Here is a 26,231-nt window from a genome sequence, read left to right on the forward strand (position 1 = left end):
TTTTTAGTCCTTGTAACTACAATGACACACAATATTACTATTTTTGACTCTTAGAACTTGTTTGATATATGATACTTTAGTTTTCCTTATAATTATAAAAAAAAACTTTATATCATATATATATATATATATCACTCTAACAATAATCTTTTGTTTATGGAAAAACCCTAAATATCATTAAAAAAACCCATGATCATCAAACAAGGTGTTATTTATTTTTCCATCCTATAACAAAATAAACTCAAGAACTCAGATCATAAGACAAGAATCATGACAAATAAGTAAGTAAATTATTATTAAACATATTTAAAGACATTTTTAGTAATTAAATTTGTAGTTTTGTCTTTGTATAACTAAGAAACGAATTCTATTTGATTAATTATTGGAGTGATAAATATTACTAAACTTGTACAATCTTTATAAAAATGTAAAAAATAAGTTTACACAAATTGTGAAATAATGATATATAATATGAAAGAAGAACTCATGAATAAGCCATTGTCAAATAATATAATAGTCTCTCATCCAAACCCTAAAAGTAAAAATACCAAAACCAAACAAAGAGGCTCACATTAATTAATCACACAAAACAAAATTCTTGAAAAAAAAACATGAATTCTTTTAAGAAAACCAAACCTCGCAAATTTGATGATATTTCTTGGTCAGTTTATCTGACTAGCCGTATATTGTCAATCTTCAAATCGTCACCTGGTCACCTGGTCGGATTGTTTTTTTGATCAAGATCCTTCATTTATAAAATAGGGTTTACGAAATATTGTTTCCATTGTTGTTATTATGATGGTTGTTTTCTTCATCTTCTTCGTCGGCGCCGCCGCCGCTGCCTAGCCCCATACCCAGTTGTTGTGACGGCAAAAGGGTAACCGGCGCCGGAAAATTCATAAAATGTAAACCACTTGACATTGTTCCTCTATATAAGCCACTATTATTGACAGTAGGAAAAGTCCAAATTGGGTCTCCACTCATTACTTGATTGTTTGAATTTGCCACCATCCAAAAATTCGCCGGAATTGAAGAGTGGCTTGCCGGCATAGATCCGGTTGTGGATTGCAACAAATAACTACCCATTTGTTGTTGAGAAATTTCCGGCGATGGGTCGGAGTTTGATCGACGTTTATCTGATAAATCTTGATTCGGACTCTCTCCTCGATGATACTCAGGTTTCATAATCGGGTTATTAATAATACCCTGATTACCCATTTGAAAATTAAGCATAGATGATTGAGAATTATCAGAAGGGGATAATCCAATCGCCGGAAAAAGTGTATTCCTCCTTTGATTCTGCGTTATATTTGAGAAATTTTGATTAAAATAAGATGATCGAAGATAAGATGGAACCGACATAGATGAACCAGAGCTTCTTAAAGAGATATTAAGTGAAGTGAAGTTCGCCGGAATTGTTCCGGTGCCGGTGGCAGCTATAACTGACGGTTCTGCCTGTTGTAAAAGCCATTCGATGGTTTCGCCGTCTGATTTATGACCTAGTTCTCTTGTCAGTTGAAAAACCCTAGCGGCGCAGAGTGCAGGCATACGGATCCGGCGTCCACGGCCGTCGACTTTTGTGTGGCGATCTTTAGTGGAGTTTCGTTTTGGCGGCGGTTTCTTGTCGGAAGATTCTCCGGCGAGAACGACGGCGGATGAAGAAGCGGCGGCGGTGGAGATTGATGTTGAACATGAAGGTTCGAGATCTTCTTTTTTTTCTAATAAACGGAATGGGAAATTTGTTGGCCGGTGAAGATGATGATCGCCGCCGTCCATTATCACATGAAAGTTTATTTAATCTTTTGTGGGTCTTTTTATTCTTCCTATCGTACAAAGAAATCTTTATCTATATATATATATATATATTAATATTAATATATATATATATATATATACACCCAAATTATACGGGAGAGATATATAGAGAGAGAAAGAGGTGAAAGATGAAGATTGAAGATGACTAAGAATGCCAGCTTTTAAGAACCATATAATAATTTAGCTTATTTTTTTAAAGCTGTTATTTTTTTTGGTATATTTGAAAATAATAATATTTATTATTTTAAAATTTGTTTCATCTTGTGTTTTTCTGGATTTTATATGGATTTTATCTGGGGTTTTTGTAAAAAAATTGCTTGATTTTTTTAAAAATTAGTTTTCTTAAAGGAGTTTTTTAAACTCGACGGGTGATTTCATTGCTCTCTTATAAGTTTAGTTGTGTTCGGTGATTTTACATTTTTGATTTTTAATTTCCTTTGTATTTTTTTATGTAATATTTTTGTTATATGATTTAACAACACTTTAATTTTCATTGTCCATTTTCAAAAAATTAAAATGAGTTGTTTAAAGTTAACCTTCTAAATAAATGAGATAAAAAAAATTAGAGAAAATATATTAAATTAAAAGGTATTTTGGTGGATAAAATAGATGAAATGGAAGTAGGTAAAAAGTTGAATTTTGAATTAAAAATAATAATTTCAAACGAGCTCTTAATCAAAGAATACAATTGAGTAGAATATTGGACTATAAGATTATGGAGAAGATTCTAATTCAAGAATGATCTCATATTATTTTGACTTAAAATATCATACAATAAAATTAATATGGAATTACAAAAAATCAATTGCTATTCAAAAAATTCATAGATGTTAAATAAAGTCTAAAATGAGTGGAAATTATTATAGGGTGGGTGTGCTTTAAAATAAATATTATTTAAGTTAGAAAATGAAATTTGCTTTAGTCTTTATTTATATTTATTCTTATAGTAATAATTGACAACGATTATCTTTGTACAAAAGAAAATAATAAATAAGGAATAGTGTTACCTTTATTAATATATAATAATTTTTTTTTTTTTTTTTATTATGGCTGGACAAGGGTCCCTTTGGTTCAGACTCCACGTGAGGTGCCTTTTTTCATCATTCAAAATCCATAAAGACATGAATGGCCTATAAAGAGGGACCCAATCCCCAAGTCAATAATAATAGTTTTTTTTTTTTTTTTAAAAAAAAAAACAAGACTTTAGTCTGAGTTTGGATTCACTGCTTCTTATGGCAAAATTGTTACATAAAAAGTATGCTTTTTTGGCAGAGTTAATTAATGAATTTCCAAACAAGTCTAAGAATAATTTAGATGTTAAACACTTACTATTAGTTTTAAACAACAATTAATCAAACCAAAATATTACTTATTATAAGTGTTATAGTTGCTAAGATAAAATAAATTAATCCCAAACATCATCATGGTCTATTTTTTTGGGCGTTTGATCTTAGAAATGAACATAATTTTAAACAGTTAATAATAAGTCTTGAAACAAGAATTCTTACCCCCCAAACCCTTGGAGCAATAAGACGTGCATATCTTCAGCATTTCTAAGGTTTTGGGTTCGAGTCCGTCAGGTGACAAGTTCTACGATTGGTTATATAGTTTAAGTGTATTTGTGGACTATGTGTTTAACCCGCGGAGATTAATCACACTCTAAAAGAGAAACAAAACCCAACGTTCTAAAAAAAATATTGAAACAAAAATTCTTCACCTCAAACAAGTTCGTCTTCAAACGTTCTTAATAAAAATCATATTTAAAATATTTAATCTCTTAGATCGATTAAATTCATTATAAAACTTCAACCACAATCATACATCATTTCATTCACTCTCTTATCAATCACATTACTCAATTCAATAATTAAAATAATAAAATACCATAGATATATATATTTATCATTATATTAATATCTTTTAAAAAGATATAAAAAAATACTCTGACTCTTTAAAATCAACCCATCAACGTTTATTTAAAAATATATATACCGAATAATCTCTTAATCAAATTTTTTTCACTAAATTTAAAATTATAAAAGTTAAGTGGATCTTTATTGAAGAATATGATCTAACTCTATATATTGGATAGATTAAAAAAAAAAAAGGAGTGAATTTGTGACGAAAATATGGAAGGTAGAAGACTAATTTGAATGAATACAAAATATGAAATATTATTATTAATAATTATAAGGGCCCTTGGCCTTTGTATAGTTGCATATGCAGGTCCATCTTTTTGGGATGGAATAATAAGATAGAGTGGCTGGCTGGCTATAACTTTTAGGATTAGTTTGATTTAGCTTGATAAGTTTAATTATTCAACATTACAATTATTTTAATTAAACTTATAACTCGAAATATTATTTTTACTATAATAATATTCTTTTTAACCATTGGCAGTGTACAATGATCTTTACTGTAATGTCAGAAATATTATAATAATTGCACTGAAAAAACTGTATCATTTCAGTAAAAAATGTTGGAGAGATGAGACTATATTAAAAGAATCATTTCCTTTCCTGTCCTACCCACTTTTCAAACAATTTTTCCCAAACTACTCACCTTTTCATTCACATTCCCAAACTACCCACCTTTCTCTCTCTAAATCATTAATCAACCCACTAATTAACTCACTCTCTATCTTAACCCACTAATTAACTTCCCTTCTCTCTCTCTAAACTCATTAATTAACTCTTCTCTCTTTCAACTATTAATTAATATCCTCACTTTTAAACTATTAATTAATTCAATTGAAATATATTATATAAATATTAAAATAAAATAACACATATGTTTTATTTTTATTTAAATCTATAAATATAATATATATAGTTCAAATTAAATACACTAAATTAAATAATTTAAATAGCTATTATAAAATAAAATAAAATAAAATAGAATACATTACATAAACGGGAACTTGAAATAAAATATATTACATAAACATTAAAATAAAATACATTACATCACAATAAAATACATAACATAAACATTACAATAAAATAAAATACATAATAAATATTAATCACGTTCAATATACAATAAAATGCATATTTTATCTTTATAATTCAATTTTATTGTATATTGAAAGTGATTAATATTTATTATGTATTTTATTTTATTGTAATGTTTATGTTATGTATTTTATTGTTATGTAATGTATTTTATTTTAATGTTTATGTAATATATTTTATTTTAAGTTTCCGTTTATGTAATGTATTCTATTTTATTTTAATTTATAATAGCTATTTAAATTATTTAATTTAGTGTATTTAATTTGAACTATATATATTATATTTATAGATTTAAATAAAAATAAAACATATGTGTTATTTTATTTTAATATTTATATAATATATTTCAATTGAATTAATTAATAGTTTAAAAGTGAGAATATTAATTAATAGTTGAGAGAGAGAAGCTAATTAATGGGTTTAGAGAGAGAGTTAATTAGTGGGTTAAGATAGAGAGTGAGTTAATTAATAGGTTGATTAATGATTTAGAGTGAGAAATGTGGGTAGTTTGGGAATGTGAATGAAAAAGTGGGTAGTTTGGGAAAAATTGTTTGAAAGGTGGGTAAGACAGGAAATGGTTCATATTAAAACATAGAAAGAACCAATAGTAGAGACATGCCCCATCATGACTCATCATTTTACACTTTATTAAAAAAAACATTGTATCATTTCTTCTTTTTTACCCTTTTTTTTCTATTAAAAAAATATTTGTTCCACTAAAAATTTATTATTTAAAGTTTTAATTTGTACTATAGTATATATTTTTTAATTAACATGAAGAACACTTTAAGTTGATCCTTAAAAAAAGTCAGAATCAAAAGAGCTTAAGAGCTACTTTAGCCAAAATAGATTTTGCAAGAAATTAATTTTACCGTCGCTTAATTAGCGACGAATTAGTTAGCATCTGATTATTTTATAGCGACACTTTAGTGACGGTGTTTAGCGTCGGTAAATACATTTTCATTGACAGCTCTTATCTGTAAACATTTTAATTTAATATTATTTCGATTAAAAAATTGCTATCCTTTTATAAATATCCGATATTAACAATATTTATTTAATCTATCAAAATTTTAATATCATTTTTTTACCAGTCAAAAAAAAATATTCATGAGTAATCTAGCTAATTATGCAATGGAGTACTTTATTTTAGAAACTTCTTTAGAAGTCTCCAACAAAATTTAATTTTTATTTTAAAATTTATTCTATGAGCCACTCCACAAATATTACTTAATCACTTTTACCTCTGCTTTTAAATAGAATTAAAAACATACTTTGTCTGATTCAAAAACATAACAATATAATGAAGTTGTTATTCAAATGTAATTTACTATCTTATTAAAATGATTGGAGTCGTTTAACACTATCAAACCACACACCAAGGAACAAAATATTGTTAATTATGAATCAAATGAAGACATAAATATATAATGATTATAACAAATTTAGGTTTTTCTCTAGATACAGTTTAAAGAGTTGATAAGTTCTAGCATTATATAAAAATTCACTATATGAAGATCAAGACCAGATAACAAACTTGTATGGAAGATTATCATTACACATAGAGATAAAAATTAATTTATTTGAGTCATTTATAACGTATGACAACGTCTCTTTACATAACTTACTAGTTTTTGTGTTTTTACAATTGTTTTCAATTATACTACCTAATTGAAAATTTAGGTCGATCAGATTGTATTGTTTTGTTCCTTCAATAATCTTTATCTATTTTATTTTATATATATTATAAGCTTTTAATTTGTGGGTCTTAGCTAGCTGGTTGTTGATTGGTACCATGACTAGCAAAATCTATCCCTTTCTAAGACATAAAGACCTGCTACCTATGCCGAAGTTTGTCTGATAATTAAGAAGCCATTAAAGATGTTACTTAGATTGTTCAATGGCCCCATAAATAACCCTTTTCTAAATGTTCTTATATTTTTCATTAACAGAATATGCCCCCTTTCCCCAAATTAATTACCATAATCAAACATGTATATAAATCCATCTAAGTTTCATGCAATGGTAAGTCGTACACAAAATAATTTACATTTAAGGCGAGTGAGCTGGGTGTTTGAATGATTTGTTTTCTTTGTCGTGTTTACCCCTGGATAGAGGGGTAAAAAAGGCAATGCAATGTTAGAGACATAACATGAAAGACTTGTGTGTCTACCACCCAACTGATAGGGGCCACTTTGAATAGCACCATGTGACATCCTTGGTGGAACCTGCCATTTCTTTATGAAAAAAAACCATGTTTTTCTATGTCAAAATTGCATCCACTCTAGAAAAAAAATATCAATTTATCATAATTTACAATATAAATTATCAAATAGTTAATCCAAAAGTAAAATGATAAGAAAAACATTCTTATGTGACACTATTTGTTCCAACAATGAAAGTCAAACTTCTAATGTGGGTTAAGGCATTGTCATTTATTCAATATTACATTATAAGGCTTAGATCACTTATGTCGAACTTCTTCAAAAATAGTAGTGATACACGGTTTTGTCAAGGTTGGTTATTAATTTTAATTTTTTTACTATCGTAACTAAAACCAGTACTACGAAGTTGACTTTTAATCGAGCTTTGATTTTAATTGGATGACCTTTTTGTTCTTTCTTATACCACACCATCAAATAATAATTTTCTTTCTATTTTTTCTTTGGAAAAATCTTATTGTCATGTAATAAATCAGAAAATTTTCCTTAATAAAGAATTTTTAATGTAAATAAAAACACAAACTGTTAAACAGAAAAAAGGGTCAGAAATTAAATGGTATTTCCCCGCAAATATAAGGTTTACCGGCGCTTAATATTGGGGCGCAGAAAAGGGTCAGAAAATACTTTAGCGACACTTAAATATAAAATATGAAAACTCAAGAAGATACTTAATGATGTAATTTTAGACACTAATAGACAACTTTCAAAAATAAAAATAACTTTAAAAAAGATAACTTATGATCATAACATTCAAAAATTGGTGTCTATTAGTGTCTATATATGAATATTATGATCATAATGTGTTTTATGATCATAACAATATTCAAAAACTAATGATTTGTTTTCTTTAAGTTAACTATTAGACAACTTTGACAAAAATAATTATTGAATGTTATGATCATAAAACACATGTTATATTACATGAGAGAGAGAGATGACTTCATTAATTTCTTTAAAAATTGGATTTTAATTTTTTTTTTCTCAAGAAGATAATGTTGGTTTTGTCATTTAATTTGAGAAGACGGGTGTTTGACAGGGTAATGTGTGATAGTTTGGAACAAATCTTTAATAGAGAGATTTGTGATCCCTATCTTTTGAAAGGACCTTTTAATTTATTCATTCTTTACCCTATTTTCCATTGCCACAATTTCTGGGAAAAATGATTTTTTTTTTTTTTTTGTATTATTACTTTTGTACACTAAACATGAAATTTAACATTTAAATAAATTACAAATTAAGTTGTAACATGTCCAACAAGAAGTTTAATCAAAATAACAATTGGCATTTGGCACAACTTAAAAAAAATGAATCTTATTTGGGATTGTTAATGAATTTTTTGAAAAAAAGTTATTGTTTAATAAAAGAAAAAGTAAGTTATAAATATTTATTTTTTCATTTGAAATTACTTTTAATACATTTATATTTGTTTAAAATAATTAGCCTCTTTCAAATAATACAAAATAAAGAACCTAACTTCAAAAATGAACTATTTATATTCTATGATCGGATTTTAAACGATCTTAATAACTAATTTAAAAATCATCGATATATTAAAGTTTCATCTAAGTTGTGTTTCTCAAATTTGGATTAGAGCTTATTTTAACTAAAAACTCATTTTGTTTTCAAATCAAATTAAATTCATTTTAACTCACAATTCATTCTCATCAAGGGGATAACTGCTAATTTTGTGCAAGTCTTGTCTAGCCGGCCAATTTAAGCATACTACGTATTTTGTATTACAATATCATATTTTGTATTTCGTAATTTCTATCATATTATTTATATTTTAACTATATGACTATTAAACATCGTTATCTTCTTTAATGACAATATTCTTTATTGATTAGAAATGATTTTGGGACACAAAACAAACCACAATATCTAAATACGAATGAGACAAATGAGTAATAACTTTTTGGGACACAAAACAAATCACAATATTTAAATATGAAGATGACGAAGGTGTAATAACTCGTCGTCGCCTTAGTGTGTAACATCGTTGTATGAAAATGGAACGGAGCAAATTTGTCGTCGTTAGAGAGTTGAGTTAAAGAAGTCATCTCGAAACAAAGCTAAAAACTTAGCCCACAATAGAACTTTAAAAAATGAAAGAGGAATTTGTGCATATTTTTAACATAAATGAACTATTTTATAATATTTTAAATAATTTTAAATATTTATGATATAAATTTAAATAAAAATAAATATATATAAAACAATTTCAAATAAAAATAGTGTATAAGAAGCAATTTCAAACCAACTAAATATAAAAAGAACAATTTAAAATAAAATTATATATAAAAAATATTTTAAAGTTAAATATTAATTTTTAAATAACTTATTTAAATATTAATTTTAATAAAATAATATTATAAAATATATGTGAAGAATTGAAATAGTGAGATTTAGTGACATGAATAGAGTTCATTCATGTCGATAAGAATTGGAATTTTCAAGTGAAATAGGGCATACGTCATCCCTGAATTATTGGAAGAAAGATGGTGGGACCCACACATTGTCACTTCCTTCATGTTCTAGCCTACCTGTAACCGACGCTCATGAGAACTTGTTCACTTTGAAAGAGTGGTTTTTATTAAAGTTTATACACAATTTATTTATTTTTATACGAAAGTTTAATAAATAACATCGGAAAATGTTGTGGATAAGAATAACCCGAACCGAGAATTTTTATTTTTATTTTGGGAATTAAATGAGAACTAGCTCAACATGTGAATGACCCTCCGTTTAAACTCAAAGTTATGAAATCGAACCCTTGACATTTTGATCTGCTAATCTGACTCTTACCAATGAAACTATCTTGGTGGAAACTCGAAATATTTAATCTTAAACTAAAATCTAAAAAAACAAAAATCTCTTATCCTAAACCAGGGTTTTGCAACTTTTGGATAATTACCAATTTCTTGTGGTGACAAATTGTTTGGGACCAAAAATCCCCAAAGGTGGGTTCAAATTGAAGCCCACAAAAAGAGGTCCAGAATACACCAAAAGAATAAGTAACTGAAGTTTCACATTCACTTTCATCAGTGGCCAACAATTTCAGTATCTTTGGAAACCAAACAAGACCAGATTATATGAAGAGATTGAGAATACTAAAAATTAAAAGTTAAAGACCATAAGCATTGACAATTGTTTTTATTCTTTATTAGAAAATTATACAAGTATTGACTTGATGAGTTCATTCTTGCCTTGAACTTTAGTTTAATTCAACTTATAAGCTTAATAACTTATTAGTTTTAACGAATAAGTTATTCCAAATAAATAAAATTAAATATACATTAACGTTTATCGAATAAATTGAAATAATATGAAATAAATTATAAGAAACCTAACGTAATAAGTTTGTTTCGAATAAGTTAGAACAAAATAAACTAGCCCTAAGTGCGGGTCTTCATGCCTTTTCATTTGAGGATCATATATATTTTTGTAAAACAAGATAAACTAAAAGATGGTTTACTCGAATCATCCATGACCTTAGATTTTCTCAAACGAAATCCTCAATATTTTGTGGAGACTTGTAAGGAAAAGTGAGTAATCGTATTCGATTAATGAGTATTATCAATAATGTTATTGTTATTATGTTTTTTATTTTTATTTTCAAAAACTTTTATGTTCATATCTTTGATGATTTTAAATTCTCTCTCATTTATTATAATGTTCATTCATAGTTTGTAGCAGTTAAAAAAAATTTAACTTGTACAAACTCATTGAAAAAAATGATAAATTTCATTAATGAAAATATATATTAATAATAATTCACATGATTGAGATGGCCCAGATAATTAGTGCACTCTTATTATTATATTATTATCTGCTCCATTATTCAGTATTTGTTATCCATAACAAAAAACTATTAAATAAATAAAAAAAAAGTGAAATCTTTTGAAGATAGAGCAAGAACACACACATCTCTGTCTTTACCGAAAATGTCAGATATAGATCTACTTTGCCCAACTTTCTATGGACACTATCTCATCTTATATGGATAACAAAATTATTATAAAATTCTGTACATTGGTCCACTCAGAAGTGATCATCTTCTATTATATTCTTATACCATATTTGATGCGGTGCGAGTCGAAGAGGCGTTTATGCGAAAGTTGCAGCATCCGAAAATATCTCGCAAGTGTCAGATTTCGACGATTGCCTAGTGTTTTTCGGGCGGAAATGTGGTGCTGTGAAGAAGTCATGGTTTTGCCATGAGGTATGATGGTTTAAGGCCATCTGACGACGTTTAGGGGTTCAAAATCGCATTTTTATTAGTTTCGGGTGTTTTTTGCAATTTATTAAAAGTTGTTTATTTCTTTTGCAAGCTAGGGTTTGAGTATTTAAAGAATCTTAAAACACTTTGTTAGGGGAAGATTATTAATCAGAAAACGAGGTTTCCTCAATATCTATCAACTTTCGGTATTCGTAAGAATCAACGAATCTTGATAAAGGTTCATCCTAGCCACGCACGCTGCATCAGTTGGTATCAGTTTCCAGTCGACCCTGAGGTATGCCGCCCCGAAGACAGCCGCGCAACCCTACCCCTGGTGCTGATGATGGTGACCTTGCTGAGTTGCGACGTGAAAACGCTGAGTTTCGCCGTGATAAACGACGATTTGAGGCGGCAGGTTGAATGGTTGACGCAACGGATGGATGCATCTATGCACATGCACCACCCTGAAGATGATGTTACGATGACAGATGAAAACCCTCTCGGTGGTCTTCGGAATCGATCCCCTGAACGCCCCAATCATCGCTGGGAGCAGGCTTTCAGGGTGGACATCCCTAAGTTCGATGGTAGTCTACCACCGGAAGAGTTTATTGATTGGCTTTCTCAGGTTGAAGAGATTCTAGATTTCAAGGAAGTTCCTGTAGATCGTCGTGTACCCCTTGTTACGATCCGCTTACATGGTCGTGCACAAGCATGGTGGCAGCAGTTGAAACAGACACGTGTTCGTCATGGTTAGGCAAAGCTCACGAATTGGGACAAATTCAGGAAGCATATTAGGGCTGCGTTTCTACCATATAATTACGAACGTAACCTGTACCAGCGGTTCCAGAATCTTCGTCAGGGTTCTCGTTCCGTGGATGACTATTCCACTGAGTTTTACACCTTTGTGGCTCGTGTTGACCTGTCTGAGTCCCCTCTCCAGTTGGTTTCTCGCTATATTGGTGGCCTTCGCCTCCAATTGCAGGATATTTTGAATATGTTTGATCCCTTGACTGTTTCTGAGGCACATCAGCGTGCTTCACAGGCTGAGAAACAGCTAGCCAGGCGCGGTTCGGGTAGCTTTGGAAAACAGGTTGTCCCCACTAGTGGCACTAGTTCTTCTTCCCAGCCGGCCCATCCCACCCCAGCCCCCCCTCGCGGCACTACAGCCCCCCCGGAGGGACGTCCCGGTGGCTTGCATTGTTTCAATTGTGGTGAAGTTGGCCATCGCCAAGCAGAGTGTCGCAACCCAAAGTCCACCAATCGTGGTCTTTTTATTGAGGTGGATGATCCTGACTCTACTCTTCCTTCAGATTCAGCCCTAGTGTATGATGTTTATGATGATGAGGCAGCGGAGGAGTATGTTTCTGGTGATGTTGGCCCCCTTTTGGTGATTCGTCGATCATGTTTAACCCCTCGTGCTCCTGACAACGAGTGGTTACGCAATAATCTGTTCCATTCCACTTGTACCATCGGTGGCAAAGTTTGCACCTTCATCATTGATGCTGGGAGTTGTGAGAATGTGATTTCTGAGGTTGCAGTTTCGAAGCTGGGTCTGTCCACTAAACCTCACCCCAAGCTTTATCGCCTGTCCTGGCTGAGTCAAGGTACGGATGTTACAGTTTCCAAGCGCGTACTTGTTAATTTTTCCATTGGTTCCCATTATCGTGATGCTGTATATTGTGATGTGGTTCCTATGGATGCTTGTCACCTTTTACTTGGTCGCCCTTAGCAGTTTGATCATTCTGTTATACATGATGGGCGTGCTAATACCTACACGTTCTTATTTCATGGTACCAAGATTGTGTTGATGCCAAATCAGCCCAAGAAGGGTGCTGCCCCCACTCATCATGCGTCCCCCCCTACCACCTTGTTGTCTCGGGGTCCTTTTCAGACCGCCATGGTCGAATCGGGCATGGTGTTTGCTCTATTTTGTTCGCTGATTACCTGTGGTGCTAGTTCTGAGGTGCCTATTCCAGTGCAGCCGCTGTTACAGGAGTTTGCAGATGTTTTTCCTAAGAATCTGCCTTGTGCCTTGCCTCCTTTGCGTGATATCCAGCATCACATTGACTTGGTTCCAGGTGCTGTCCTACCCAACCGTCCTCATTACCGCATGAGTCCCAAAGAACATGAAGAGTTGCGTAGACAGGTGGAGGACTTGCTGGCTAAGGGACACATTCGAGAGAGCCTTAGTCCCTGTGCTGTCCCGGCCCTTCTTACCCCAAAAAAGGATGGGTCTTGGCGTATGTGCATTGATAGTCGTGCTATCAACAAGATTACAGTGCGTTATCGGTTTCCTATTCCCCGGTTGGATGACTTGTTGGATCAGTTGGGTGGTGCTTCTGTGTTTAGCAAACTGGATCTCAAGAGTGGATACCATCAGATTCGTATTCGCATGGGTGATGAGTGGAAGACTGCCTTTAAGACTCGTGAGGGCTTATATGAGTGGCTGGTTATGCCGTCTGGTCTGTCGAATGCTCCTAGCACCTTTATGCGTGTGATGAACCAGGCTCTTCGCCCTTTCATTGGAAAGTTTGCTTACAATCATGCTGTTAATCGCTCCACTGGTTTCAGTCCTTTCCATGTGATTTACGGGCTGTCTCCGCGTGCTCCTCTTGATTTGTTAGCGCTGCCCAGCAAGGTGCGTCCTCATTCCACTGCTGCGGATTTTGTTGGTCAGTTGGCTCAGGTTCATCAGACCACTCATGACCGTTTGGTTGCTGCTACTGCCAAGTACAAGGAGAAGGCTGATTCGAGAAGGCGTGCTGTTGATTTTGAAGTTGGTGACTTTGTGTGGGCTATTCTGACTAAGGATCGTTTTCCAGCTCATGAATATAACAAGCTTGCTGCTAAGAAGATTGGTCCTGTTGAGATTGTGGAGAAGATCAACCCCAATGCTTATCGTTTACGCCTTCCCAGCCATGTGCGTACCTCTGATGTGTTCAATGTGAAGCATCTTGTTCCTTTTGTGGGTGAGTCTTCTTCTGATGAGGATGATGCGGTTCCAAATTCGAGGACGAATCTTTTCTACCTGGGGGGAATGATGCGGTGCGAGTCGAAGAGGCGTTTATGCGAAAGTTGCAGCATCCGAAAATATCTCGCAAGTGTCAGATTTCGACGATTGCCTAGTGTTTTTCGGGCGGAAATGTGGTGCTGTGAAGAAGTCATGATTTTGCCATGAGGTATGATGGTTTAAGGCCATCTGACGACGTTTAGGGGCTCAAAATCGCATTTTTATTAGTTTCGGGTGTTTTTTGCAATTTATTAAAAGTTGTTTATTTCTTTTGCAAGCTAGGGTTTGAGTATTTAAAGAATCTTAAAACACTTTGTTAGGGGAAGATTATTAATCAGAAAACGAGGTTTCCTCAATATCTATCAACTTTCGGTATTCGTAAGAATCAACGAATCTTGATAAAGGTTCATCCTAGCCACGCACGCTGCATCAATATTTCTAAACCCTAAGCTCGAACCCCTAAGCTCAAACTCAGGACCTCGAAAAACCTTAAACTCTAAACCCTAAACTCGGGACCTCGAAAAGCAGAGGATATCCCGTTCTAGTTGTCGCTAGATTAGAAAAAGAGATAATATCACTCTTTTATCATTCACATGTAAATAAAATCAAAATAGGTCTATAAGAAATGAGGTCACTGTTTATAGTTTGTCAAATACCCATTTGATGAGTATGGACCATTATGAACATTACAAAAGTAAGAAAATGGAATTTCTTCATGTGAAGTTCACACAAGTGATTGAGACTAGCAACTAGTAATGTGTTAGGACCACAAAACATTCTACCTTTCGAAAGAAACATTCTCGGTTAGTGCAGGATTGTGATTATCACATGTACGAGTATCAAAATTCATGGTAAAGCTGTAGAATATAGCATCTTAAAGAATCCAAAATTGCCGAGAAAAGTAACCCATTTGTTACTTTTTTATGGTAATTTCAGCAGATACAAAATGATAAACAAAAATGGGAACAATAAATTGATCTTAGTTTATCCCCCACCACCACCACCACTAGTGAAGTCTTTTGTCTACTAAGAAAGAAGGTAAGAGAGACATTGTTAGCACTTTGGTTCATTTAATGGCCCTTCCAAGACCTTTTTTACACAAAAGCCATATACTGACTGACCATCATTTAAATCAAAGGCAACCCAATTCAAATTCAAAGGCGGGAAGGGAAGTTCAATTGCCATCCTCCCCGTCACTCTCTTCCTCGTCGTCTTCTTGTTCCTCGTCGTCCTCTTCAGACCCCTCGCTGCCTTTCTCCTGCCATACAAACCCAATTGCAATTGTGATAAATAAAATGCAATAAACTAGATAAACTGAATTAAAGGTATCGGGTTAGGAGGTTATGAAAGTTGTGATCGTGCTAGTCATAAAAAAAAAACTAAAACCAATGTGCTTTCTTTGATTGAGACATTGCCTCTTAGTTCAAAGCTTGTTGGCCTCAATGACAATGAACTAAGATAACTTGAATTCTTGATTTATCAGAAAAACTGGTAGTAAAAGGTATAGAATATAGATCATGAATGAATGTCAGGTACTACTTTCATAGGCAATCAACTTTTGAGGGCAATTTAGATTAGAAATCCAACAGAATACAAGGATTGGGACTTACTAGAGAAGAGAACTTTGAACACAACTAAAATAGTCTACAAATTGCATACACATCCAATGACACTAGTAAGACTGATTATTTCGGGGTATATTTACCTCATCATCATCAACTTCTTCCACCTCAAAACCCTCTTCATCACCATCCTATAAACAGAAAATACTAAATATTAGATTCAAGAAATAGTAGACTTACGTTAATCTACCTCTTCTTTTAAGTTGATGTTGGCAGTTTTATACAGGAGCAATGAGAAACAAGAGGTAACGGTTAAAGAAAAGGAGAAGATTACATACATTATTGAAATATGTCAGAGGATTGGGCCACAAATCTTCTTTGATAATCTCAGCAATCTACAGAAATTAATATATTTTAGTATGACTAAAGATTACAATAGAAAGTAATTAACCTATTTAAACATAAAATCTTACATCATCTTGAAGATCATCCATATGGACGATATCATCCTTCTGCTGAGTTTCGTTAAACCAAGTGAAAAAGCTGCATTTCAACCACGGAACAAAATGAGGAACAGCAACATGTGTACATTTATTTTCTAAAGCATAATCCATAAGATGACATGTAGAGTTGTGGGTTAGAGTGAGCTCATTTAAAAACAACTAATTTTTTTTTACTAAAAAGAATGTCCTTTTCTAGATTATATATTTTACGAAAAACCAACCTATGTCAACAAGAGAGGATGAACTTATTGTTGTACAAAAATGCAAATTTAAAAGGAAAAATTTAACTATGAGCTTATAATTGGTATTCCATGATAACAGGGCAAAGCTTATCTGATAGAATTCAACTATGATCTTCTGACAAAGTTGAGATCATAATCTACTTCCAAATGATTTTCCTAATTAGTTGATGGTATATACTTTACTCAAAACGACAAGGTAAAAATTAACACCTTTCCTCAGAACGGGGGCGCTTGCCTTTGTTCTCATGAACAGCTCCATTAGGAATGCCCTGCACAAGTAATCCAGCTTCCACTATCATTCATTAGGATGAGATGACATTTATCACCATGGCATAAGTACGAAATAATATCATACCTTGCCCTCATTCCAATTAATTGATGTGGCAGTTATTTTAGTTGTTCCTTCATCAAGAAAGGTGTAAGTCTTTGTGAGCTTGGTATCTCCAAAGTAAGGATTTGGGTTGAAATTCTAAAAAACAAAATATATAAATCAAATGTTAGTAAACTGCTTAACCAAATGCAGCAAAGATCTAAAGCAAAAAATTACACCATAAAAAACATACAAATGTGATTGAATAACCCGATTTGACATCTTTAGAGTCTTCCACTTCTAATGAACTTAGATACTTGAAAATCTGAACATTCAAAAAACATTAAAAGTCTTGTCAAAAGACAATATCACCAGAATCGATAAAAACAAATGAAGAAACAACTCCACAATATATAATAATATTTCTAACGATAAAGAACATACAAAATGAACAACAATGTAATATAACTTGTATGAAAAGATAAAGTCATACCTTTCCATCTTCCTCTGTTAAGAGCTCGCCAAGAGCAGGATGGCTCAAGAACTGCAACCTCAGAGTAGAATCAAGTTAGTAAAGAACTCCAGTAAAACTAAATATGTTATCAGGTTTAGTAGAGGAGATTGTTTACCGCTGTTAACCAGAAATCAGGTATAGACTTGATTATCTCATTTCTTTTATCATAAACAGGCTTCCTTATCTCATTGAATTTCTGCTCTACCTCCAGCACCTTATCACTTGCTTCTTCATTGATCTAGCGCCATAAAAGGGATAAGAAAAAATATATTTATAAATGTGTTATTAGATGACTCAAAACTCATGGACTATTCTAAATTACTGACTATTTACTCGGATACATAAAACTTCTAGTCAATCTACAGTTGAACATGTCTTGAATAGAATCTCTAGATGATGAAGCAACATATGCATCTCAAAACATAAGAATCTACAGGAATACTACTCAAATCCATAAACAGTGCCAAAAACTTAATTTCGACAAATATCTAACAATGAATGTAGGAGAAGAGCAAATATAAAGTATATATTATTACCTAAAATAAACTATCTTTCCAATTAAGAAATAGAAACTTTGTCATATTTAAAAATGTCTGAGAGCCTAATTCCAAGCTAAACAAAAAAGTATCAATGTTCAATTATGAATCCTAACTCATAAACACGAATGAATATGCACAATCGATATAAGATAATATCAATACATTCAAAATGAGATATATCATACACATTAAGTAATCACACAGCTCTTAAACATATCAAAAGTTTGCGATATTAGTCTCTCGTCAGGAGAGAAGTATTTTCGACATCAATCAATAAGAAGATAAATGCTACAAATCGAACAATTCAGGTTACAATAGCTACAGTATCCAGCAAACAGCAAAAGGAATTAGAATTCTAACATATGAGCTAATCGCTCTGGTAACCGATTGACAATTCGAAACAGAAAACAATTTGAAGGATTAGAGAGAGGAATTGTTTACTTTTTCGAGTTCATCTTGAACTTCCTGCAACTTCTCGATGGAAAGAACAAAATCTACATCAACATTCTCCAAAATTTCTTCCTCGTCTTTGTCTCCAACCTTAAGTTTCTTCCCTTTATCAGCCACCATTTCGAAATCTGAGAAATTCCTCTTTCGCTCGCCGATCGCCGATCGCCGGAAAACTTAAAGAGAGAGAGAAATTGAATACGGTTATAGGAGTGGCGGAGGGAAGTTAGGGTTTTGGGGGATTTAGGGTTTTTGAGATCTTAAGCAAAGTGATAACACGCTTAACGAGAAAAATACATACAAAATATGTGGGACCCATTTAATGACACGTGGCACTAATGAGCTTTCGTGAATCTGCCAAATAGGCTTGAGTTGAGTTGCTATTCTCGCGAACTTTCGTTTGCCACGTGTACAAGAGAAATATGTATATGGGCTGGATTATAGATATGAAAGCCCATGGGCTTTTGTTTTTTAATTATTTATATTAATTCATTCAAAATTATATGTATATTATTATAATATACATCAGTAAAAAAGTATTGTTATAATCTTTGTAATTATTATATGAATATTTACATTTTAGATTCGGTTAGAATATTTACATTATATTTATACAATAATATTTTAACAATTAACTTATTTAAAATTATAGTTGATTAGACTGGGTCGTGTTTTTTAACAAATTTAAATATTCGTAGAGTAAGTCTTACTCTACGGAGTAGATTTATCAAATATTTGATCGATTTTGATAATTTTTTAAATATCTAACTATATATTCCATTAATTAATCAGTATTTTGTTACTATTACTGTTACAAATGCAACAAATTCTAAATTGTTAATATATATATATATATAAAGTGATAGTAATTTTGTTGTTTTTTTATATGAAAAATATGATTAAATTATATGCAAGTTTTTTTTAAGTATAAATTATTTATTTTATAAATATTTAAATAATGCTACTGATTTTTTTATCAATATTTTATAACAGATGTGTTTTGTTTTCCTTTTAAAAAAAAAAATAAAACTTACCCACCAAGTAAACTCAATATTCGACATCTTTGTAAGCAAATTTTAAATAGTTAATTAAACAAACTTAATTAAATAAACATAAATATTATAAGAATTTCAAAGTTAAATTATATATGAAATAAAATTAGATTTATTTTAGATTGTTAAGTTTTTCTGGACTATAAATTTATTTTAAAATACATATAACACACTATTGGGTTTTTCTGATGATCCATATACAAACAAAAATTATAGTATTTTCAAATAGGGCCTATAGGTTCAGTTCAAACCCACATTTGATAAACCATCTCTATCAAACTATAAAATAATAGAATTGTAAAATAAATAAGCTAATAATTGAGATGAATTATTCTCTTAACCTAACCTATGTTATATTTCATTTCTTGATGATTAACAATAAGTTATATAATTTCATTTGCTCATTGATTGATTATCTTATTCAAAATCCCATATATAATTATTTATGCTTCTTTTTTTACAATAAAATCATTGACCATTAATGTTGCTTGCTGATCACTTGGAACATATTATATATATATAGGATGATGTAATTAAATGTATTCTCTCTATTTATTTAAGAGTATACAATCAATAGATCAAATCATCTTGCAACAATTGAGATAATAGATGGAAGAGGAGATTAACAAAGTAACCCTTCATGGGATGTGGGCTAGCACCTATTCTAAGAGGGTGGAGTTAGCCCTTAGTATCAAAGGAGTACCCTTTGAATATGTGGAAGAGGACTTGATCAACAAGAGTCCCTCGCTACTCCAATATAACCCGGTTCACAAAAAGGTTCCCGTGCTAGTTCATAACGGGAAGTCTATTTGTGAATCTATGGTCATTGTTGAATACATAGACGAGACATGGAAGAACGAGCCTCGTCTGTTACCTGATGATCCTTACAAAAGAGCTCGAGTTCGTTTTTGGGCTGATTTTTTTCATCAAAAGGCATATATTTTCTTCTGTAACTTTCTCTGTTTTTTTTTATCATGACCTATTTAGTTATGTCTATTCTTTTATTTATCATAAAAATATTGTTTCAAATTTAGGTGCTCCCATGTTTATTAAATCTAGTGATTAGCGAAGGAGATCGTCAGAATAAGTGTGTTGGAGAATTTCAAAAAAAGTTGAAGATTCTCGAAGATAACATAGATGAAATGTTTGTTGACGATCAAGGGGCTTCAAGAATCAAAGAAGGGCGTGTGGGGATGTTGGATATCATAGCGTTAACTGTTTTAGGGGCGTATAAAGCTCAAGAGGAAGTAATTGGTTTTAAGATCATTGACCAAAACAAGAACCCTAAGGTTTTTTCATGGGTGAATGCATTGTTGGAGCAGCCCAAGTTTAAGGAATTAGTCCCTCCTCATGACAAGGTTGTCTCACTTCTTCTTTACTTGAAGCAAAACAACATCAAATTGGCACCCAATTGATCCTTAATTTGTTTGTACTTCTTGTAATGAACATCATTTATCCTTCTATGTCCATCAACATAATAAATGTGATCAAATAAGGGCTTTTTAAAGATGTTTGAGTTAAATTATATTGTTTAACAATTGGTAAGTTTGTTAAGTGTTTAATATTATTACTTTTATTGTTTTTATTATAACTTTTATATTGAAAACTAGCACACGATCATACCGTATTAATCCGTACTTTATCTTAGAATGTTTTTAGTGTGATTCAAATCTAAGATGACAAGATTTATTTCATCTTAAAACGTTTTTAGTATGAATCGAACATGAGAATTTTAGTATAATAAGTAGACGAATATTCACACCAATTTAAACCGCTCAACCGTTACTGAAACGAAAACATATTGTTCCTCGGTTTCAAACTTGAATATAAGGTTTTGATATAAAAAAAGATTTATTAGGTTATAATATAAGGTCTATTAAAAAAACTAAAGCAATGTAATCCATTCTTCTTAAAATATATTAATTAATGTTATGATTAACTAATAAAATTTTCAAATTTTCAACTTAAATTTTTAAGTTTTTATTTAATAAAAAAATTCCTTAATAATATATAAGTAAGCAGCACATTCTGAATCTTCTACTTTCTTGACTTGCAGGCTAAAAGTAGTACTAGTTCCTCACTACTACGCTTATGAAGATATTAAATAACACAGCCAAACACGATGTAAAAATTATTTAATACACGACACGAAAGAGAACATAAGATTTGTAAGATAGGTAAGAAATTTTCAGTGTTTTTTCTCAGAAAAATGGAAATTTTTAAGATAAATTTTACTTGATTTTGTTTAATTAATTATTTTAAACTTAGTTTAAAACATGACAAATATGAATTATTATTATTATTATTATTATTATTATATATAATTATCAAATTTAATCCATATCTAATACATATAATCTGTTTGATATCTAATACATATAATATGTTTGATATATGGTCGGATGTAGAACATTGATAGAATATAATCGATGTAATATAGTTTTTAAACGTATAAAAAACAATTCAACCTGCAGATTCACGATCACAATAAATTCTAACCAAAATAATTAAATTTTATTTATTATTTAATATTTAAATACTAAAATAATATCAACTTAATATTTTGATTGAAATTATAAGATTGATAGTTAATTAGATAACCCACATCAAACAAGGTAATATAGTATTTTTTTTTAAAAGTTTTTGTTATTTTAATATTTTTTTCTTTTACAAAAATAAATAAAAAATTGATTTAAATGAGTGCATTGCTGTCATTTTGGTTTTAATTATTTTAGATAAATTTTATGCCTAATTTATTAGGCACGCTTTTTTTTAATATGAATATCCATCCATTTTCAATGTTTCTAACAATGAATTCCAATTTTCACACCAATCAATTGAAATCCATTTTTGACACATGTCACCCAAACGTGGCTAAGTCTTCACCTGAAAAAATTTGGACGGCTCATCAGAAATATTTTATTGAGTAAGAGTAAGATCTAAATTAAAGTTTGAATAAAAATTATTATTTTTTATATTGGTTTTGATGATATAAAATTTTAAAACACAAATTATTTATAGGGTTTGTACTAATTAATTTTTTTGAAATTTTATTTTTTCAACTAACTACTCCAAGCAATACACAAAGTTTAAAATTGTGTGAGCTGAAAAATGGGCCTAAAGCCCATATTAGACAATTTAAAGTACTCCTTTTTATAGGTGGTGGGCTCCAATTTCTAACTACAAAAATTGTCTATTATGGTTGATTTGTACCCATCAATTGGTCCCCCTTTCAACTTGTCAACCTTACTTCAATGCCATCCCCATAAACAAAATCCAGGTGGTCCATTCATCAACTTACACATGTCAACCCTTACCCCAGTCGTAAAAAAAAAAAAAAAAAAAAAAAAAAAAAAAAAAAAAAAAAAAAAAAAAAAAAAAAAAAATCGATTTTCCATCCACAAAATTGTGCCACCAGGCTTGATCGCATTCATATGGTTAGGGTTTATGTTTTCGGGTCCACTAGTTCATTGATGTCGGCTTCATTAGCCGGACATTTGGATTCTGAGTTCTGAATTTCTAGATTAATATGAAGTGTCATGACTAAGGTCAATATATAATACATATAAATTTGGTAGTGTTGATGATTGAACCTATCATTTATAAATGTTGCCAGACAAAGGTGGATCCCATAAAGAGATCAGATGGCCATGAAATTAAGTTTTAGACTTTAATACTCTGAATTGAATAATAAAGATGGTGATAAATCAATTTGATTATAATATGATTTGTATAAACAAAATTTAGATCACATTTGTCACAAAGTGGGTTGAGCTTGAGATATTTGGTCTATAAGTAAAAAAGATTACTTGAAATAGTGGGTTATTAAAATAAAATGGTTTTCGTCTATGTTTTGTTTATTTGTTTTTTTCATCTTCAAAAACCTAGTAATTAGGTCTTGTCATTATCGGATTCAAAAAATGATATATTGTATCATGGGAGTAGTATGTAATCGTAGATAACCCCGCATTGAGGTGTCATGGAGATATCTATTTATTAGTCTATAACTAAGAAGATATATTAATGATGTTGAAAACTATATGCATCTAATTAAATATATGATTTGAAAATAATTGATCAAGATAATGCAATGTACTTTGATTATATATATATATATATGAAGGAAAATGATGTTTCTCTAATTTTTATTGCAATTGAAAATGGAAGGTTTTATTTTTTTCTTCTAAGAATTAATTAGCTGTCAATGACATTGCTGCTTCTTTCTATTCATACTAATAAACAGCTTGATTAAGCTTTTGTCCTACTCCAACTACCTTTTCACACTTTGTGTTATTAATCTAGACCTAGTTTGGGTTTCAATTTTCATAGTTAAGATCAAGTCGCAAAACTCCTCAATTATCAAACTTATACATAAACATTTTAAGAATCGAACATGAAATCTCGAGTCATAATATTTCTTAATCCAATCATCTTGATTCTCAATTCTTCATAACACTATTTATATACTTTTTAGACAATCTTTCTTTATAATGTTGAGTTTAAATGTGGTAGAGTTCAAAAGCAAGTTTGCATCTTTGGATTGTTAATAATCTATAGAGTAAAAAGTCAATGAGAAATTTATCCCTGTATTTTGGCATTGTTACCAATTAAGAGCACTTGAAAACAAATTTGATTACCTAATTGTTATACATACCTCCAAACTAGACCATAACACCACGTGAACGATATTCATAGATAAACATACATGAGTAACCACGAAACAAATTGCATATGTATACAATTATGTCACAATGCATGTCTATATGTATACAAGTTTATTTTGCGATAAAATCAAATGTATCGGTTCAAAATTCAAATATCCTTCTAAGTCAAAGATAAATAAAAGTACAAAAGGATACATAGAAAGGTAATTTATGGTTGTTTTTCTTATACATATTTAAAAATAATGAAAATAAATGACATCACCGGTCACCACAACGTGAACAAGAAAGACTAAGTCCAAACGAAGAACATTGAAGAAAAACTCACTCGGTGCATAAAAACGGCTGAAAAGACAAAATTATGTGTCATGTTTGACTTATATATCCTACAAAAGTCTAGTACGAAGAAAAATGTATTCTTTTTTTAAATCTAGTCTCCTCGGGAAAGCTTATCATCTTTGAATCCTATTTTTAAATTAGGTTATTCATTTTTCCTTCTATTATTATATTAGTGAAGATGAAATATTGCTAGACATTAGATCATCATTCTTGTAAATCTGTTCAAGATAACTATCTTAACTTCACCCATTATTGTTAATTTTAATTTATAAGTAATTGTCTACTTTTTTAGCGAAGAAAGGAAATACATTGGTGTGAAGAAAACGAAGAAAATATATCAAAATATCTAAAAATGGACCCAATTAAACATCCAAATTAACAAATATTGCTAGATTTTTAGTGAATTGGAGGGAAATTTTGGAAACCCTAACTTTATATTGACAATTATGTGAAAAAGGTTCTTAAATTTAAACACTAGATACTTACCTTAACCCTAACTATAAATTGATAGTTACAGGGGTAAATAAAGGCTATATTTTAGAGTTATTTTGTTGTTTAATTTATCTTTTAGGCTTTATCATTGAGTTTTATTTCATATTTCAGAAGCTATTTTTATGTTTTAAAAAAATAATTATATATATATATATATATATATATATATATATATTTTTTATAGATTTAGCAAATATGCCTAAACTTTAATATCTTATTTAGGTCCTTAAATAAAATAATTCAAACCATTATTTTATTGAACTTAATGGACATAATTTACTAATTAAATGTTTTAAAAAATAATATTTTAAAATTAAAATGCCCGCATATCACTCCAAATACGCAATCAAGTCTTCAAATTATACTCCTTTTATTATTTATTTTAATAAAAATATCATCTTTTATCTTCCAGAATTAAAGTATCCACACAACAAAACAAATAAAAGTACAACAAAAACAAAGAAAAGTCTAGCATCAAAATAAAATAAAAAATATGAAGAAAGGAAAAATATTAGAATTAATGAATACACAAAAAAATCAATATATATTATTTTGTGTTTAATATTTTATTTTTCATCTTATGCATGGACATTTATTTACGAATAAATTTAAATTCATTCATATATATATATATATATATATATATATCAATGTTTCTACATCGAACCTATATATATCCTATATATAGTGGATTAGATTTATCAAATATTATTTGATAATATTTAGTGATTCGACTATACATATTTCATAATTATACTCAAACAGGTGTGTAAGCTGCCTGATATTAATTAAGTAATTTGTTATTAATTCATCTAAAACTAATTAAAAAATACAAACATAATAACAATTTTAAATAATTCTTTTATTAAACAAAAAAAAAATAAGTGGCTATATCCATTAAATTTAATTAATTAATATATTTTGAATCAGAATTATTTGTTTGTTTTATTTGAATCCATTTATAATATATCATATTTTATTATACTAAAATTTTATCCCTCTGATCAGATTTTACTATTCAAATTGGATGAATATAACAGTTATATCAATTTGATTATATTATATAACGTGCTTAAACGAAAAAGTATACGAAAAAACATTATATAATATGTTATCGAGCTCGTAAATTTTTCAGAAAAACGATTACCCCTGTTTTTCGGAACGAATCTTAGAAAGTATCATAATGATAACATTATAAATGATACATACGAGATTGAATGTTTTATCTTCAACTAGATTCAAATATAGGTATTAATATCAACAATAACAACATTATAATAAGTAATCATA

The 26,231-nt window shown here is 30.3% G+C and overlaps 3 protein-coding genes across 3 annotated transcripts; 1 reads left to right on the plus strand and 2 right to left on the minus strand.

The window, feature by feature from the left end:
- Nucleotides 1-432: 432 nt before the first annotated feature.
- LOC124936083 (transcription factor TCP14-like) lies at nucleotides 433-2,000 on the minus strand. Its single transcript, XM_047476542.1, has one exon. It carries the CDS (start codon nucleotides 1,774-1,776, stop codon nucleotides 766-768), a length of 1,011 nt encoding a protein of 336 aa, XP_047332498.1. The 5' UTR covers nucleotides 1,777-2,000; the 3' UTR covers nucleotides 433-765.
- Nucleotides 2,001-15,138: 13,138 nt separating this feature from the next.
- On the minus strand, nucleotides 15,139-18,644 carry LOC124935042 (NAP1-related protein 2). The gene is made up of 10 exons (XM_047475509.1): nucleotides 18,392-18,644; nucleotides 17,527-17,649; nucleotides 17,391-17,441; nucleotides 17,151-17,222; nucleotides 16,943-17,056; nucleotides 16,798-16,856; nucleotides 16,316-16,385; nucleotides 16,181-16,237; nucleotides 15,986-16,033; nucleotides 15,139-15,538 (listed from the first exon to the last, which is right to left on the minus strand). The coding sequence occupies exons 1-10, from the start codon at nucleotides 18,518-18,520 to the stop codon at nucleotides 15,455-15,457; spliced, it is 807 nt and encodes a 268-aa protein (XP_047331465.1). The 5' UTR covers nucleotides 18,521-18,644; the 3' UTR covers nucleotides 15,139-15,454.
- A 1,414-nt stretch (nucleotides 18,645-20,058) lies between these two features.
- LOC124935573 (glutathione S-transferase U9) lies at nucleotides 20,059-20,941 on the plus strand. Its single transcript, XM_047476000.1, has 2 exons — nucleotides 20,059-20,382; nucleotides 20,484-20,941. Exons 1-2 carry the CDS (start codon nucleotides 20,059-20,061, stop codon nucleotides 20,862-20,864), a joined length of 705 nt encoding a protein of 234 aa, XP_047331956.1. The 3' UTR covers nucleotides 20,865-20,941.
- Nucleotides 20,942-26,231: the final 5,290 nt, after the last annotated feature.

The sequence above is a fragment of the Impatiens glandulifera genome, chromosome 4 (genome assembly GCF_907164915.1).
Source record: "Impatiens glandulifera chromosome 4, dImpGla2.1, whole genome shotgun sequence".
NCBI classification, from domain to species: domain Eukaryota; kingdom Viridiplantae; phylum Streptophyta; class Magnoliopsida; order Ericales; family Balsaminaceae; genus Impatiens; species Impatiens glandulifera.